General features: G+C 35.1%; 1 protein-coding gene and 1 long non-coding RNA gene across 2 annotated transcripts in view; one reads left to right on the top strand and one right to left on the bottom strand.

Annotated features, from left to right (window-relative positions):
• Nucleotides 1–9,630, top strand: part of LOC108534368 (uncharacterized) — a 34,675-nt gene extending 25,045 nt beyond the window's left edge. The window contains exons 2-3 of the long non-coding RNA XR_001886957.1: nucleotides 3,875–4,216; nucleotides 9,532–9,630. This is a non-coding gene — a long non-coding RNA (uncharacterized LOC108534368). The remainder of the gene's footprint in view (nucleotides 1–3,874; nucleotides 4,217–9,531) is intronic.
• LAMA2 (laminin subunit alpha 2) overlaps nucleotides 1–18,607 on the bottom strand; it is a 640,343-nt gene that overhangs the window by 359,590 nt on the left and 262,146 nt on the right. The window contains exons 5-7 of the mRNA XM_017879679.1: nucleotides 10,325–10,504; nucleotides 7,368–7,457; nucleotides 5,314–5,431 (exon numbers count right to left, since the gene is read on the bottom strand). Of these exons, the coding sequence (XP_017735168.1) occupies nucleotides 5,314–5,431; nucleotides 7,368–7,457; nucleotides 10,325–10,504 (388 nt within the window). The remainder of the gene's footprint in view (nucleotides 1–5,313; nucleotides 5,432–7,367; nucleotides 7,458–10,324; nucleotides 10,505–18,607) is intronic.

Raw genomic sequence — 18,607 nt, 5'->3', positions numbered from 1 at the left:
GGCTGGAGTGCAGAGTGGCACGATCTTGGCTCACTGCAATCTCTGCCTCCCAGGATCAAGCAATCTTCCTGTCCCAGCCTCCCGAGTAGCTGGGACTATAGGCGTGCGTCACTACACCCAGCTAATTTTTGTATTTTTAGTAGAGACAGGGTTTCACCATGTTGACCAGGCTGGTCCTGAACTCCTGACCCGTGATCCACCCGCCTTGGTCCCCCAAAGTGTTGGGATTACAGGCATGAGCCACCGCTCCTGGCCTAGATTTTTGTACCATACGGGAAATTACATTTAGCATACACACACACAAAGGCATCTAGAAAGCATCTGGATTTATTGGAGGTATTAATAAATTCACACATTTTAATGGAATTTGAAATAATTAAAACATATACATTAAGCTCAATCATATGCAATTGCCAATATTTGATTTTGACTAATGTGCAATTTTATATGGATCAATTTACAATTTCCTATTATAACAAATAATAAATTATTGAATGATGGCACTGAATGATTAACAACTAGGTCATCTGTAATGAATTATTACCATATGGAAATTTCTGTATTAGAGCCTATGGGTAAAGAAAAATACGTATAATATAATGCCTTTCTTTTGATACTAATAACAACTAAAACATATTTAGGTTTTCTTCAATGCCAGACACTATTCTGAATGCTCCATATTTGTTGCTACTGATTTTAATCCTCAAAATTGCTTTTAGGAATTAGGTATTATCATTATCAGCCCATTTTTGTATACTAGAAATCTGAGTCCAGAGAAGTGAAATAACGTGTAAAAGATCCTCCAATCAGTATTGGAAACCAACCTCTGAAGACAGACTCCAGAGTCTGCACTGCTAAAGACTGCCAGAATCCCTTTACATTCTACCTGGTGAACGAAATAAGATACATGGCGTGTGCCAAGGAATTAAGACAAACCGAGAGCTAGTGGCTAAGATCATGCTATTTTGCACCCAACTGTCTTGGATGTGAGTGTGCTCTCCCCTACTTAGTAGTCATATGACATTGGAAAATTCTTAATTACATGAAGGCTCAGTTTCCATATAAAACACGGAGTGATCAATAGTAATTACTAGATTGGGATATCTAAAAGTGCAAGTGAGATAATGCATGTACAATCATTAGCATAATGTCTTATAAATAAGTTCACAATTGATTTTCTTCTCTTCATTCTCCTTGTCTTTTCATGTTACATTAGAAGAATTCAAATAAGTGAAAAATCACTTTCTCCAGAAAGGATTGGGTAAGACTTTTCTAAACATGAAGAATTGATATTAGGATAGAACCAGGGAAATATACCGACGCAGAGTCTCCTTCCTACCTGAGATGTTGAGTTTCTTAGGAGTACTTACATTTATTTCCACTTGTGTGTGTGTGTGCGTGCACATAGGTGTGCTTGTATGCATACAGCTCAATCTTTTTATTTATTCTACAAAAGGGAAAGGGCATTTGTATACTGTTTAGGACCGTTTCTTTTTACTAACAATAAATCATGGAGCTCTTTCCACATTAGCATGTGTATCCCCTAAGGGTACACAGGGTACTACTTGAATGAAGGTATTGATCAGGTCCCTATTAATGAACAGTTACACAGTTTCCATGTTTCTCCCTTTCAAGTAACACTGAACACATACTGGGAGGACAAGGATGCTGGGTGCAGGGAGGGGCTCTAATGTTAGAAAAGTTTCCTATTTGCCAATTGAGAGACTGAGGCAAAAACTCAAGTCCTAGCATCACTTTAGTACTTGTCTCTTATACATGTTTTGCGAATGCTTAGCAGAATGCCTAAAACATACTAAATACTGAACTCAAGAAATGTTAGTAGTAGTAGTGGTAGCACTTGTATAATAATGACGAGGATCATGATAATATGCCCTGTACATCTATATGAATATATCTATAGGCTAAACTCCTGGAAGCATAATTTCTAGTCAAAGGATATGTAAAATTTAAATTTTAATCACTTAAAAATTCCCCTCCAGGAATGCTATGACAAATGACTTTTCCTCTAGTAGATATGATAAAACAGTGTCTCCATAGCCACCAACCTAGTGTGTTATCAACCCTTGAATATAATTCCTGGACATAATAAGCATTCAAATATTTGTTGAGTGGAAAAATAAACACTTTGATAAGAATAAACACTTTGATAAGTGAAAAATAATATTGTCATTGTTTTAATTGATACTTCCTTCATTATGAGTGTGATTATCTTTTTACAAAGTTATATGTCATTTCTGAGGAATACCTGTTTTGATCTTTCTCATTTTTAACAGGTTAATTAACTTTTTTCTATTGATATGTAAGATCTCTTAATATAGACAGGTTATTATCCCCTTGTCATGTTTGTTGTAAATACCTTTCCCAACCTGCTGACATTTGATTTAGAATATAGGATTTTTGCTATGTTAATGGAGAGTTTCAAACTTTAGGGAACACATAGTAATAAATACAAATCACTAGGCATTGTAAGCAGTTTTATATCTTTAGGACAACATACAAGAATTCCTTTTTTTTCTTCAGAAAGACAGTGATATAGCTTGGCTCTGTGTCCCCACCCAAATCTCATTTCAAATTGTAATCTCCATGTATGGGGGGAGGGAGGAGATTGGATCAAGGGGCAGCTCCCCACACTGTCCTCATGATAGCGAGTGAGTTCTTACAAGATCTCATGGTTTTATAAGGGGCTCTTCCCCCTTCACTTTCTCCTCTCTCTCCTGCACCATGTAAGACATGCCTGCTCCCTCTTCCCCCTTGATTGTAAGGTTCCTGAGGCCTCCTAGCCATGCAGAAGGGTGAATCAACTAAACCTCTTTCCTTTATAAATTACCCAGTCTCGGGTAGTATCTTTATAGCAGTGTGAAAACGGAATAATACAGACAGGATCTCACCATGTGGCCCAGGCTGGCCTCAAACTCCTGGGCTCAAGAGATCCTCCCACCATAGCTTCTTTCCAGTAGCTGGGATTATAGGAGCATGCCATTGGACCTGGCTATGAATTCTTAAAAGCTTTGTTGTAAAAGTGTATTTCAAGAAAGAGTCAAAACTTCTGCTGTCAGTATAAGCAGAGGAAAACATCAAGTAATACAGACTCACACTATTTAGAATTGGTGTTGTCAAGAGTGTTTAGAACTATGAACTACTATAGGTAAAACACTGATGCCAAAGAAACGGTCCTTCACACACTCTGTGCAGCCAGGACCCTACACCTACAGCCCCATTTTCTGTCTATAGGCTGCAGCCTACCCTGCTCTGTCTGTAACCTTCGAGAATGTGACTAGTAACTGATCACGAAGCCATGTTTTTGCTCTGTCATCAGCAACTTACTATTTCACGGAATGTCCAAGATATATCATATGAAACTGTTCTTTAGTAAAGGCTTAGCAGTTGAATGAATATTCTATGCTTTTTAGAGATATTATCTTCCCTTATGTAAGCTAGATTGATGAAAATCCAAATTAAACTCAAATGAATTAGAATGTGATTATTCATTTTATGGAGGGATTTGTCATGTCACGGAAGGATTTTCTAAATATTAAGGTGATTGGAATATGATTCAACTTGGAAAAGAACATTTTTACATAAGCTTTTAGGAATGTATTCATTGCTGAAAGTGTGATTTTATGTATGGCTTTATGGCTAAGATCCCCATCTTGAATTTCTGGGTTTTAAAATGTTTGTTTTCAGTTTGGAAATATGACCTCCCCTCTTCCCTACAGGGAAAGAAAAAAAAATGCTTCACAATTTCACTATTTTAAAAACGTGTACAGTAGCAGTTTGAAATGTCTTGCTTTGCTTAGTCTACCTCTATTGCTAACAAGTTGCTCTATTCTTTTTGTTTTGTGTTTAAACATAGAAACACAAGTAAAGAGTGGTAAAGGATTTTGCAGAGCCACTTAACATTACATAATTATCACTGTGTGAAAGCATGTCAGTGGCAACAGGAAGACCCCTAACTTCAAGTGCTGCTCCCACTTATGATTACTGATATTCCACAAACAGAAGAGAAATGTAATTAAAATTTAAAGAAGCTCGAGAGCAAACATCCCTGGGTGGCATTACATTTAAAGTTACTCTCCAGAACAAATGTCTGTTCTCTATGGAGAAGCTGTGGAGAACTGAGAGATTAGCCAGAACATGGCTGGAAGTAGTTGAAGGAGACAAACGCTGGGCTTCCAATGGTCCCCTACCATGCATGGTGAGTGATGATCCAATGGTGGCTCATGCCTCCAGATATGCTTCTATAATAATGGGAGATTTCTAATTGATAATATCTTTATAAGCAGGCAGACACAAATCCGAAAGCAAATGAAGTGAGTGCAGAAAATAAGGAGACCTAATAGCATATATGCAGAATCTCAAACTAAAAAGAAAATACAACCATCCCTCTATATCCATGGGAATGGTTCCAGGACCTCCCTCAAACACCAAGATTCAAGGATACTCACGTCCCTGTTATAAAGTGGCATAGTATTCGCATACAGCCTATGCACATTCTCCTGTATACTTTAAATCATCTCTAGATTACTTATAATACCTAACAAAATGTAAATACTATATAAATAGTTGTTGTATTATATTGTTTAGGAAATAATAACAAGAAAAACATCTTTACAAGTTCAGTACAGATGCAATTATTTTTCAAACATTTTTGATCTGCAGTTAGTTAGACCCATGAATGGGGAAACCATGGATATGGAAGGCTGACTTTATATCTTATAGTTGGGGAACATTTTATGATTAAGGTGTGTTATGATTCAATAGCTTTAAAAACCTGTCATGTCTGACATGTTGTACATGATAAATGTGAGTTGAGTTAATTTGTTATTCAAAGAATATATACTGTTGGTATTAATTTAAAATGTCTATCAAGCTGTTTTTGAAGGCCATATATACTTAGTGAGCTGCAAAAATGTGGTTAGGACTGATTTACTGTAATATTAATATTTGAATTCAGTTGAATTGGACTTTATGCTAGTTTAGGTTTACAGTTCAGCCCAAGACTATTTTTAGGTCTTTTCTTGGGTTGAGAAAATCTCCAGAAACACAGGTTTCTCCATGATACCTGTCACCTAATAAGACCAGTTGTCACTATTAGGCTATAAAGTCATCTGCTATGTTTCTTAGATATTTCCCTTTAGGAAAAGCTAGACATATGGGTTCTCTTCGAAGTGATAATATAAATGAGTATTTGTTGACACATTTGCATAACCAGCCATTTCACTATTTTTCATTATTGGCTTTTTTTCTTGGAAAGGAAGTATGACATATTTTGTTGGCTTCTAAAGAACATACCTTCACATTCAGTTTTAGTTAGAAAAGTTCCAGCTCTCCAGGGTTTCTGATGGAATCCTGGACAGCACTGATCACAGCTATCGCCACATGTGTTATGCTCACACTCACAGCGAGATTTCTAGTCAAGAAGAGGGAGGAAGCACAAATTTTAGCCTTATTTAGAACCATGAAGGAAGCCTCTCTCTAAAGGTACTATGAAGAAAAGATAAAACATCTGGACTATGTACCAAAATGTAAAACTACACAGTCTAGGAAGAAAGTGGTGCCAGGCTTGAAGTAGGTGTATTTGATCAACATCAGCTTAAGGAAGTCCAGGCTGGTTCTGGAATCACTGGGTTTAGGCTCAGAAGAAAGCAGGAAGGCCAAGCTGGGAGTGGTCTTGAAGACTGGATTCTCCTTCTCTGATGCCTGGGATCTATGTGTTTTCTGGGGGTCGATGTGCTTATTTTAAGGCTCCCCTCAAAATGTTGTTAACATTTTGGATGTGGCAAAAGGAGGGAGTTGACTCCTAGGCCTCTAGGGATGCAGGTAAAACATAAATCTAATGTCTCTAGGACTAAATCTCCTGTCTGTGTGTGCTCTGAAAACAGTCTCAATTTACTACATGGAATTGGCCTTCCAAGGCTGTCTTGTGGACTTTCAAAGCCTTGGAAACACTGCTCATCAGTACACCTGATAGAAAGCACCCTGCCTGCATTAGCTATTTGTCCTGATGTTATCCCTCCTTTTGTCTCCCTCCATCTGATAAGCCCTGGTGTGTGTTGTTCCCCTCCTTGAGTCCATGTGTTCTTATTGTTTAGCTCTCACTTATGAATGAGAATATGCAGTGTTTGGTTTTCTGTTCCTGTGTTAGTTTCCTGAGGATGATGGTTTCCAGCTTCATCCATGTCCCTGCAAAGGACATGCTCTCATTCCTTTTAATGGCAACATTGTATCCCATGGTGGCATATGCATTTTTTCACTTCTTACAAATAAAATAATAGTAAATGGATTTTTAAAATGTAGAAAGCCAGTGAGACAAAGGGACTCTGTAAAGCCTGTGGAAAATTACGCCTAGGTGACGGGGCAGGTGATAGGGGCAGCAAATGACCATGACACACATTTACCTATGTAACAAACCTGCATGTTGTGCATGAGTATCCCAGGATTTAAAGTAAAATTTTAAAATGGAAAAAAAAAAAAAAAAAAAAAAAAAGCTCCCATACCAGGCAGAAAGCAGCACTGCAGCTTTGCCCATAAAAATATGCTAGCATACCTTAATCTTCCTAGGAGATAACATTATAATCCAATAATCAGAAAACTAGCTTTGAGTATAATGTCATTTGCATTACAATATTTGAGAAAAAAATTTGTGGCCTATTTACATTCACTGATGTTACTATTCAATGTATTTTTCCATATACTGTACAGGAGATGAGTTTGAATTTCACCAGTTTGTCTATGACAGGAAAAATAGATGCTCATTATTCATCTTCTCCTTTAGGTTATGTTCACTTAATTCATTGTCATTAATGAAAAACCTCTATCCAAAAGCATTCTGGCATTTTCCGGCTTGCCACTACTGCTCTCTTGATTCTCTCATCCACTCCACCCGCTCCACCCCCTCATTGCCCCTGCCCTACTTTATCCTCCTGTTCCATTGCCATTTATATATTTACTTCCCTGCACATTTTTTAATTCATTTGCATTAATTTTTTAATTAAAAACTTTAAAAGAAATGGTCAGGTTGATTGATGGCAGGCATTCACTATAGCTACATCATGAGGCAGGCTGTCATAGCTAGAGAGGTTTCAAAATAGATAGAGCAGTTTGGAGCCTTTTTGAAAAAAAAAAAAAAAAGAAAAGCTAATCTGTTTTCTGATACTGTGATGGCTGATTTCAAAGTCTATCATCCTAACTGCCAGCTCTTATTTCACCCTGGCATGGATTTCTGTTACACTGTCTAACTGGGGACCTGACACCCATTTACAGCGTTCTCTGTCAGCAAAGACTCTCATGAAACATTTTACAGCTCAGGGCTTCATTTTGCCTAAGCATCCTATAAATATACATACATTTGTTGCTGGATCAAGTGGACAAGCCCTGGCATGACCATAGCAGATGCACATCCCTCCAACTGAAATATCCTTGACCGAGTAGTAATACTGCAAAAAGTAATCCAGAGAGAAATCCTGTTAAGATGATTGCAAGGTGAAAATAACGAAAGGGGACATTCAGTAAAAACTTTATTTTCTGCTTTTATCCTTAGTTTGAAGGACATTTGTGTTTCTTAAGGACAAGTGAGGACTCACAAAACCGACAAAGTAACTTCTAGCATTGTAATCTTAGCCCAAAGGAAGAGTGGCCTTTAATTTAAGTTAGGTAGGCATTTTAGAAACGTCTTTCTCCCAGTCAGTACCAAGTCCATGCTGGAGTACCTGTGGCTGACAGTAGTTTTTATCTGGGGCTAAGGACAACTATTCTTCTTAAAAATTGTTTTACATAGTTTCTTGCAAGAAACCCTCTTTTATTGTGATTATAGGAACTGCAGTATTCACAAATCATATGCACACTGTTTTACTTGATGGATTTGAAAAGAACCAACAAAATTTAGGGAGAAATGGTGCTCATAACAATATAGTCCTTAATTATTAAGAAGAAAATTAAAATGTCATTAACTGTAAGTTTATTGTGCAGAACATTTGCATTTTTATATTACTATGTTTAAAAGTCCATACAATTACCTTTATATATGAAGTTAACATAGAGCTATGTAACTAATTATTTTAATCTATCCAGCTATTTCTTAAGGATAATTATGGAGGCTGGACTATTTTTACAATTTTAATTAATATGTATATAACATTTTATAATTGCCAGAGCACTTTACATTATCATATTCAAATAACCATTTTAGTGTTCGATAGTTCTATTATTCCAATTACACAGACAAAAGAAAAACACAGATTTAGCAAGAATACCTAGGTGGACACATATCTGAGTTACCTGACTAAAATCCCCTTTTCCAATTTACTTGTTTCTTTTCCTTTTATTTGTTTTGTTACATACATATAGTGTCTTTGAAAATATATTTGTTATCTTATTTGATATACCGAGACCTTGAAGTAATGGAACTAGCTAAGGAGTTTGGATAGTATAAAATTTTTTTTTCATTTTACCTCATCACTTAATAATATACATACAAATAGAGATATTTGCTTAGAATGCTGATACAGTAGTATTTGTAAATGCTTTTAAAACTGCAGAATCTATTTCAAATATAAATGTATAATGCTTTGCTTTTGAGTAATGAAGAAGAGCTAAAATTTGCTATCTTATTTTTATATATTTAAATTTAGATGTAGTGTTTATTGAACTTGAGTACTTTCAAAACAACATATTTATATGTTGACTTATACTGCACTATTTTAAAGGCTCATGTACGATAAAGTTACAAATAATAGATGTGTACCCCAACCCCCACTCTGCCTCCTGCAAAAGATGATAGAAAGAACACTAATTTATTTTCATTGATTTTTTTTCTCTGCTAGATATACTGTCAAGAAAGATTAAATTTCACTTCAATATTATTCAGTCTTCCTTGGTGTATATTTTAAGTCACACCAAAATTAGAATTGAAAATGTTTTCTTAAATGAGTGAAAATCTAAACATTGCTATAAAATAATGATTAGTTTTACATGAGACAATTTACAATATGTTGAGATATAATACAAGGGGAAATTATTTCAAGTTTGGAAAATACAGGGCACTAAAACATCTGACATACATTGCATAAGACTAACTAAAGCCTTAAAAGTTACCTTGTGATGATGGAGAGGTTAGATGTGGGAAGTTAAGTAACGAGGAAAGAAAACATGTGAGGAGTATTTAGGATCCGTAACTATTTACCCTAGTGATTCAGCAACTTTGCAACTGATGACTGTGGTCTTACCTTAGTAGGATCATTCTAGAATTAAGTGCTTTGTCCTACATATTAATTTCTCCCTATAATCCTCTTTCTTAGCTATACCTCTAGTCATACAGTAGATACTCTATTCACAGGAGTTTGCTTTATGGAGTTATGGCTGAATTGACTTCACTGGTAATAATGTCTTGGTTGTGTAGCAGCATATGTGGGAGGTGCCATAAACCAGTGAATGTGGTAGAAGGTAGACAGGAGGAAGCACGGTTATCACTCATACCAATCTGAGCTGATCATCTATCTTGTATTTCCACAGATTCCTGTTTAACACTGGAAGACAGCACGTCTGTTAGCTCTTGTGTTCAAAAAGCTTTTGAAAAGATGCTTTAAACCTTTTTCACCTAATATTTTATTTGTAAAGGAAAATAAAACAGTATGTAGAATCAGTTTTCTCCTATAGCAGTGCATTTTTAAAACTATGGATTGTGATTCATTAATCAAGCATAAAACCAAATGATTTGATGGTCTACAAACCAGCAACACCAGCATCATCTGGAAAGTTTTTGAAGTGCAGCGTCTCTGCTCTGCCCTACTGAATCATAATGTATATTTCCACAAGATCACTGGCTAATTCTATGCACATTAAGGTTTCAGACATACTGCTCTCTCTATGTGTGCATGTGCGTATACTGGCTCAGTTATGGCAAAAATCATGTTTCAAAGCCCCTGCACTTGCAGTAGTAACGCCAAAGCCAATTACAATAGTAGTACAGATCACCTAAAGTACAAAGACTAATTTTATTCTGGAAAATAAGATTATTAACTAGACATTGTGATTCTTATTTTACAAAAGAAGAAATTAAAGTTTGAGAAGGCTAAAATGTTTGATAAATGTTACACGTGTAATAAGCGGCACAGCTTGAATCTGAACAAATGAAAGTCTGCCAAATTTCAAATAATGATAATTAATAAAATAATTTAAAATTCTAAAATAAAAGTTGATAATAACCACTCCTACAAATCACTAACAATTTTTTAAAAGTATTTAGCAGACAAAAAGATAACTGGGATATCATTTTTAGGTTCTAATATGATTCATCATAACTTACTCTTCTGGTGACAATGGGGTCAATTTCTCTTGGGTCTTTGTGAGCAAACATCATCAAGTCAGCATTCAGTGTGCGGATCCTCTGAAATCTCAGGCGAATATAGCGAGCAGAGGTAAACTCCAGCAGTTCTGGAGAAGGATCATCGGCACTTGGTCTTCCATTGATTAAAGAGATGTGAATCTAGACAATATGAAAAATAATTTAACAATTATGTTTTCCAAAATTTAAATATTGATTTTGTTTCTTTTTCTTGGAAAAATAAAGGTAACTTCCCATTCTCCTAATTAGTTAGGCAGATTCAGGTACATGCCTATGCACTGGCATCTAGTGAAGTAACTGACATATGTTATAGTCTTCTTAATACATGTACATGCAATTTGTTTGTTTATATCATAGGCATTTCTCTATATACTTCAGCTACCTCTATTTCTTTCTTCCAAGGCACTGCATCAACTTGACCTTCTTAGGATTTCCATGAATTCTTAATCATTCTTTCTCTGAAAATTATTGTGCCCTAAATTATTTAAGAATCTGGGGTATGGTGGGAAACCAGAAAACTTGGGGAAAAAGTTATAAAACATCAGATTAAAAAAGGAACCCATTAGGAACTTAAAATAATTCTATACTTGAAAGCATCACATTATGTAGCCTTAAAATGTGGAGAACAAAATTACAAGAAAACTAGACAAATCTATCATCACAGTGAGATATTTCAATAGGTTGTTTTAGGTTATTGTTATGTGTATTTTTTTTTTTAGTAATTGATAGGTCAAGAAGACAAAAAATCACCAAGAATGTAACATACTCTATGAAAATCACACTCTAAAAAATATGTTAAACCTGAATGGAATGGTGAATTTTTTAGGACAATAATTTCGCACAGTTGACACCGAAAGAAATACAATTCAGTTAGATCACTTTCTATGTGAAAGAAAAATTGAGAAATTGCCAACAAACTGCCCTCCAAAGGTGTACAATGCTGGCAGGCTCTCACAGAGACGTCCTAAGAGCAAAGAATTCTGATGAAGAATAAACTGTGTGATAAAATAAAAAGTACTGTTAGCACAAATAAAGGAAGTATGTTCCTATTACCTAAAGAACTCTTGTTAATAAATCAAGAAACACACGAACAACATCACAAAATGCACAAATATATGAGGGCCCTATTCAAAGAAAAGAAAATTAAAATTACTGTTAAACGTTTATAAGATACTGATCCTCCCTCATAATAGGATAAATGTTAGTTAAAAACACACTGATAAACTTCCCATTTTTTCAGATTGGCAAACTCCACAAACATTAGTAATACTCTCTGATGGTAAGACTAAGAGAGTAGATACATGTCTCTTAGATTTACAGGTATAAAGTTAAAATGATACAAATTCTCAAGAAAGTAAAATTAGAAACACACAGTAATTTTGACCTAGCAATTCCACTTCTAGGAATTATTCTACATATATAAAATGATATGGATACTATAATGCAGGTGAACTGAATATGGCTAATGGACTGAATGTTTGCATCCCCCCACTAAAATTCATATGTTGGAACCCTAATCCCAAATGTGATGATATTTGGGGGCAAGGCCTTTGGTAGATAATTAGATCCTGAAGGTGGAGCCCTCATGAATGAGATTAGTGACCTAATAAAAGGAGGTCAGAGAGCTAGCTAGCTCTCTTTCCACCATGTGAGGCTACAAGAAGTCAGCAGTATGCAAGCCAGAAAAGAGTCCTCACCAGAGGACAACCATGCAGACACCCTGATCTCAGACTTTCAGTCTCCAGAACTGTGGGAAATGAATTTCTCTTGTTTACAGCCCACCTAGTCTATGGAACTTTCTTATGGCTGCCCTAACTGACAAAAACAATATTATTACCTCAGCATTTTTTATTATAATTTTTTTTGGTCACATCAAAGGACTGGAAATAGCCTGGTATCCATCAATATGGGACTGGATAAATAAATTGTATATCTGCATAATGAATTATTTGCAACCATAAAAAAGAATGAGGAATCTCTCAATATACAGAGAGGAAGAAGCACGTACTTTCACTTCTTTTTGTAAATTGATTATTACCAATGTAACAAATTGAATCAAACCAAAATTGTTAAAGAAAATGAAATTGAGTGGTAGATTTTGAACTGAAAATACACACACACACACTCACACACACATACACGCACAAACATACACACAGTGCCAAACGTACAGGGATGCAGGAAGTGGGAGTTCTGTGCTGTCTGGGAGATGCTTGGGTACGGGACAGTGTGTGCACTGGGGAGCTGTGACTCAAGGTCACCCATTGGAATTTTCATCCACTTTTGTAAGATGATATATCATGTGTGTTAATTACATTTTTTGACAGGAGAGGCAATGATATGTATTTCCATTGCTAACATCCTGCATTTAGATAATCCCGGGGAGCCTTTTACAAACTGACTGCCAATGAACTACTTGAGTCGCCAGAGAAATATAGCAAACTCTGAGACGAGAAACTAATTCTGGTGTCACAAAGAATAGACTCAAAATGCCTCACGATAAAAATATGAATATGTTCCAGCTAATTGAATCTACCTTAGATACTTAGTAAGGAATAGAATGCAAGGTCTTCTAAAATACTGAATCTGAAAATACTGAGTCCCCTCTAATGCAGGGATTCTACAAGAGTAAAGCAGACCTTGTATATTCCTCAAGATACACATTTCTGGCATCTAGCAGGTGAGCCAGAAATGTGTTTAGAATTGAGTTATATTTTTCGTTTAAGGAAGTAAGAGTTAAATGTTAAAAGAATGGATAAATGTATGGATGAAGCCGTTAAAACTAATTTCCCTCTGAAATTAACCTTGGCACCCAAGAAAGTCATCAGTGCCGTTGAACTCAAGCTTACATTTCTATCAAATTCTCCCTTGACTGTCCCCAAAAATACTACTTGAAAGAAAGAAGGAAATCAATACATGTCTAGGATTATAGTTTCTGAACATTATTAGGGTTCATTTGGTGTGAATACTGTGGTGAATCATGTTTGTGCCGTATAAAGAATCAGTAAGTTTCTCACTTAAATATACAAAGCACTTTTTTGGAAAAAAAGGTGTACATATTCTCATTTAAGTTAATAAACCATATGATAGCTACATGAAGGATTCAGCAAAAGAACACTTCTCACAGCTTTGGTATTTTCATCAAGCTACTCTGCCAAGAGATCTTGTGAATACAGTTAGTTCCAAGCTGTTTCTGGGATATAAAACAAGCCAGCTGTTTGGCGATGTTGTGTGCAGCTTCCTTCCACCGTTTTGTGTGTATTTTTTTTCCATTTTCCTTCAAAATAAATCATAATGTTGGATAGGATATTTCCACTAGCACAATGCAGTGTAATTCCAAGTCCACTGGATAGCTTAGCATACTTCCTGATTTCCTATGGAGTGACAACCGGAGGGTGGTATCTGTCTTCAAGGAAGATGAAATGTATCCATCCCCAAGACCACCACTGTCTTGCTGTGAGGACCTAAGAAATCTGTGGCAACCTCTAATGTCTTGCAAAGTGGTTTCTATTACAGACGTGGTGGTGGGTGTATGTTCATGCTGTCACAGGAATTCATTCCAACTGAAAATATCAGACTATGGGTATCAACTGGTTTTTTAGATTTTAAAATTATACTTTTCTTTGAAATTCATTTTCCAAGGCAAATAAATAGGGGAAACCTCATCAGAAATATCTCTTTTTATAACTAAATGACTATATCAATATGATATTCTGTTCACCCAAATAATCCTGTTTTTACTAGTGTAAGCATACTATATAAATCATGTTTCCTTTACAGATTAGTAAGACCTCCGTGCCTCTCTGGCATTTTATTTTAGAATACATTTTAAAATGATTTATGCCACAAATAATTAGATTTCTCATATACATGATTTTCCAGTATTATGCTTTTCTGTTTTTTTTCATTCTTTTTTTTTTCTTTTTTTTGACAGCTGGAAGAGCCACAATTCTAATACCTTCCCTAACAATACAAGTTTCTTGAGTGAATGGATAGACGGGAGAATGAAGGCTACTGAAAGGTCATGAATAAGTGTCAGAAACTTTGAAATAAGTAGCAGAAGTGGCTAAAGTTGGCAACTTGATGTGTTGTATGCTCTCTCTTAAAACATGTTTGTATTATCAATCTCTACAAATGTGCAAATGAAATAGGCAAAACAAATTGAAAGTAAGCTGATTCCAGGAGACAAAACAGTAAATCCATACGTGTAGTTTGAGATTAAGGATGTACGAATATGGACAAAGAATTTGTATGTAAATGAGTGGCTGAGACATCTGGGAACCTCTTAAATCCAGTCATGCTCAATATGGCATTATTTCGGGAGAAATAATAAGATTATAAAAAGAACTTTCAAAAATAAGCCTAATCTCTTTTCTTTTGACTGTATAAAAAAAGAAGTACCATCACCCCTCATCAGTTATAGTTTCAGGGGATTTGTGGGGATTGGTTCCAGGACCTCCTGTGGATATCAAAATCTGAGGATGCTCAAGTCCTTGATATAAAATGGCATAGTATGTGCGTGTAACCTACACACATACTTCAAAATTATTTAAATCACATCTACATTACTTTAAATACCTAACACAATGTAAAGGCTATGTAAATAGTTGTTATACTGTATTATTTAGGGAATAATGACAAGAAAAAAGTCTGCACATGTTCAGTACAGATGCAGGTATTTTTTCTAATATTTTTCATCTGCAGTCAGTTGAATCCATGGATGTGGAATCCACAGATTCGGAGGTCTGACTGTATACATTTGAAGAAGCGAGGTGAGCTGTACAAAGCTCAAGGAACGGGAACAATGCAACAATTGGTCATTGTGTTTCTCGCACAGAGTAAAGGCTCTGACTCTGGCTCGGGATGGTAAATAGGTACATTTTGGTTTATTCCTCCACAAGGCTCCTATTATTCCATTGGTCTTCCTCCATTCCACTGAAACTGCTCTTGGGAAAGTCACCAATGTCCTTCACATTACTAACTGAAGTGTCCAATTCTCAGTCCTCACCATATTTGATCTATTAGCAGCAATTGAGACAACTGATTACTCCATTGACTTCCAGGACACACTGTTCTTGTTTTCTTTCTACTGCTTCAGCTACCCCTTCTCAATCCCCTTCACTGCTACCTTTAATCCTTCCTAACTTTCTCGTAACAGAGCACCACAGTGCTCAATCCTTGGCCTTTTTCTCTGCTCTGTCCTCACATACTCATTTAGTAATCCCATTGAAGCTCAGTTTGTACTAAGTGTATTATCATCTTTATGAATTATCACTGGCTTTATTGTATGTATCAGCATAGTCACTGAAAAATAATCTTACCATACCTTATCAGAAAGTTTTCACTGTAATTTAAGAAATCTTATTCAAATCAATGGAATGTTGAAATACTTTTAAATGTTATAAAATATGAAAATACCATGAATATATGAAACAGTAATGCATGGATAATTCAAATATACTGGATAAATGACAAGAGTTTCATAAGATATAATTTATTATACAGGTTAATACAATCTTTAGACCTTTCAGACTAGACATTTCCTTATCAAGAATCTTTCTGGCCTTAATGAGCAAATACAGGATTATGGACTCAATCTCTTTCCAGGCATTATTTCCAATTATATCAGGCACAGTTTTTGAAGTATTCTGTCAATTTTCCTTTACTTTATATTTTGTTATTTTCTCCAGCCAAGAGTTCTCATTTTTAGAGTCATTTTTATTAATTTGAACACTGCTCATTTGCATATTCAGATGATTAGGTACTCTGAAGGCTTAACACATACACTTACCTCTCAGAGCTTTACTCCCTTTTTATATTTCAATATTTCCCATTCATATAGTTAGTCTATCACTCATTCATTCAAATGTATGTATTGGGTATCTACTAGATGGTCACTGAATTTTTACTTTCCTTTCTGTGTCATGGTCTATCTTATCTTTAGGTCCTTTCCTCAAACACCTTTTCTGTGTTCTTATTGCTTGCCATTTACAAAGATGTACTTTATATATCTTTAAAATCTCAACTGTGTTGCCATTTCCATCCTCCCACTAATACTTCCATGGACTGTCTAGGAGCTCCTTCTACAATTTATCCAAATTCCCTTGACTCCCCCCTATTTTTACTGACAATTTACTTGCTTGTGTCTGCTAATAGATTTAAGTTCAATGAGGGTATACATTTTCTTATTTATTGTATAGCCTCAGTGTTTAACATAATGATTTAAATACATACTATATTATCAGTAATTATTTGTTGAATGAACATATCAACAGCAGTCCCCAAATACTATAGACTGGAATAGAGTTTCCAATGAATTAACTCTTTCCTCAAGCAAACATTTACAATTTGTGCATTGCATGTATCATTTAAAATTTGTATATATTTTAACTGTATTTTACCTATATTTTTAATTCTATTTAATGACTGGTCATCATGAATTCTAGTATAAATTTATTTATTATAGTCTAATAAATTATTTTAGAGCTATAATAACTTAAATATTTTAAAACATTATATGGGTATCTTCATACATTTAGGTAAATCAATAAAGGATTATTAAATGTACTAGTAGAGCCATTTATATTTTTTAGTATACAGAGCCATTTATATTTTTTATCACAAAGAGAAAATAATTTTATAAATGGATTTGTCCCTTCAGGTGCCTTAATACTCCTTTTTTTGGAAAGACTTTGTTTTCATGCAGCATGGAGGGCAATGAATTAGTTTGGAAGGTCTTTAATAAAGGTCCTTTTCTTCTTTTCCTACTGTCACTACAAATTTACATGACCAAACAGAACAACTACTTGTACATGTTCAATGACTACTGAGTGGCTTGAAAGGTAGTGCTGTAATAATAAAGTGTCAAGAACTGGGCACAACCTTCTTTAACTTACCTCTTCCAAGAATACAAGGAAATGGCAACTTGAACTATTCAACAAATATGACTGTATCATTGACAACTCTACCCCTAAACTTAGACTTAACAGGTCTTTCCCTCTTACATAAGAAGGTATTATGCTTTCAGTACCTAACACTACGACCACAGGTCACTGATGGGTGACCTGTAACCCGTAATAACTGAATGGAAGATCCTGGTATCCTTCCCACTGGTCATAACGCATAAAAGGAACACTGACCACTAAGTGCCTGAAAATTTTCAAAAGCTGTAAATCATTACACTTGATTCCAATTGTCCCTGAACTTAAATTGCCATTCTCCTTTTCATTAATGTCTTTAGAATTACAGTCCTTGCACTTGTCGTTCCTGGATGAAAGCTTTGCCTTCTACAAAATATTTAAACATATTCTTCAGTCAAAGCAATAGTCTTTAATAAATTTCAGCATAATAAGAAAATCCGTTTTCTTTAAAGAGTGTTTGTTATTTTATGTTTTATTTTCTTTTCTCCTAGCAAAACTAGTTAAAAGGTTTGTGCAGTTTTTTTTTTTCTTTTTTTTTCCTGCTGGTCAAAGAAGAACACGTTTCTTCTCTCTCTCTGTCTCTCTCTCTCTGTCTTGTTGTATCAGAGTTGGCTGCAACATTTTCTTTTTGTACCAATAGCAGATTTCATATGGCAATGATTTCTAACTACTATGGAACTACTGAACACTGGAAGAACTAAGTTTTTAAAAAGGATCAAAATAGAAGCAAAGTCTCAGCTGCTTTAGGATTCCAATTTTCTCAAAGTCTTTATGATTCTTTTTCTTACAAAGCCTCTGGTGGTCGTCCTGCTTTGTACAACTCAAAGCAACCAACAAAGCATTTACTTCTAAGCCCCTTATTCAAGATAAGCTTGGGTTAGTTTCATCTGAAACATGCCCAGGTGGGTGACCTGTAATCCATATAATTGAATGAAAGATCCTGGTATCATTCTCATTGGGCATGATGTACAAAAGGAACACTGATTACTAACTGCCTGAAATTTAAAAACAAAACAAAACAAAATAAAATTACTAAATGCAAATTTCCCCCTTCCCTCTAACTTTTTTTTTTTTTCTCTGAAAGGAATTTGACATACAGGAGTTCATTTTACATATATTTTAAATGCTTTCAAATAATTTTAAAAGTACTCAAAGTTGAAATATTGTATTTATCTTTGTGTTTTCTTTCTTCAGTTAAAGTATATGATAATTACATAGATAAAAGAAGAGTTGTCAAAATAGGGCTTCTCAATCTCTTTTGGGAGCTTCTCATTTACATTTTATCAAATGCAGACACTGTTGTCAAATCTTTGTGTTGTTAAGC

The sequence above is a fragment of the Rhinopithecus bieti genome, unplaced genomic scaffold (genome assembly GCF_001698545.2).
Source record: "Rhinopithecus bieti isolate Rb0 unplaced genomic scaffold, ASM169854v2 scaffold_19, whole genome shotgun sequence".
In the NCBI taxonomy this organism is placed as follows: domain Eukaryota; kingdom Metazoa; phylum Chordata; class Mammalia; order Primates; family Cercopithecidae; genus Rhinopithecus; species Rhinopithecus bieti.
Note: the sequence above shows the minus strand (reverse complement) of the source record. Positions and strands in the feature narration are given on the sequence as shown.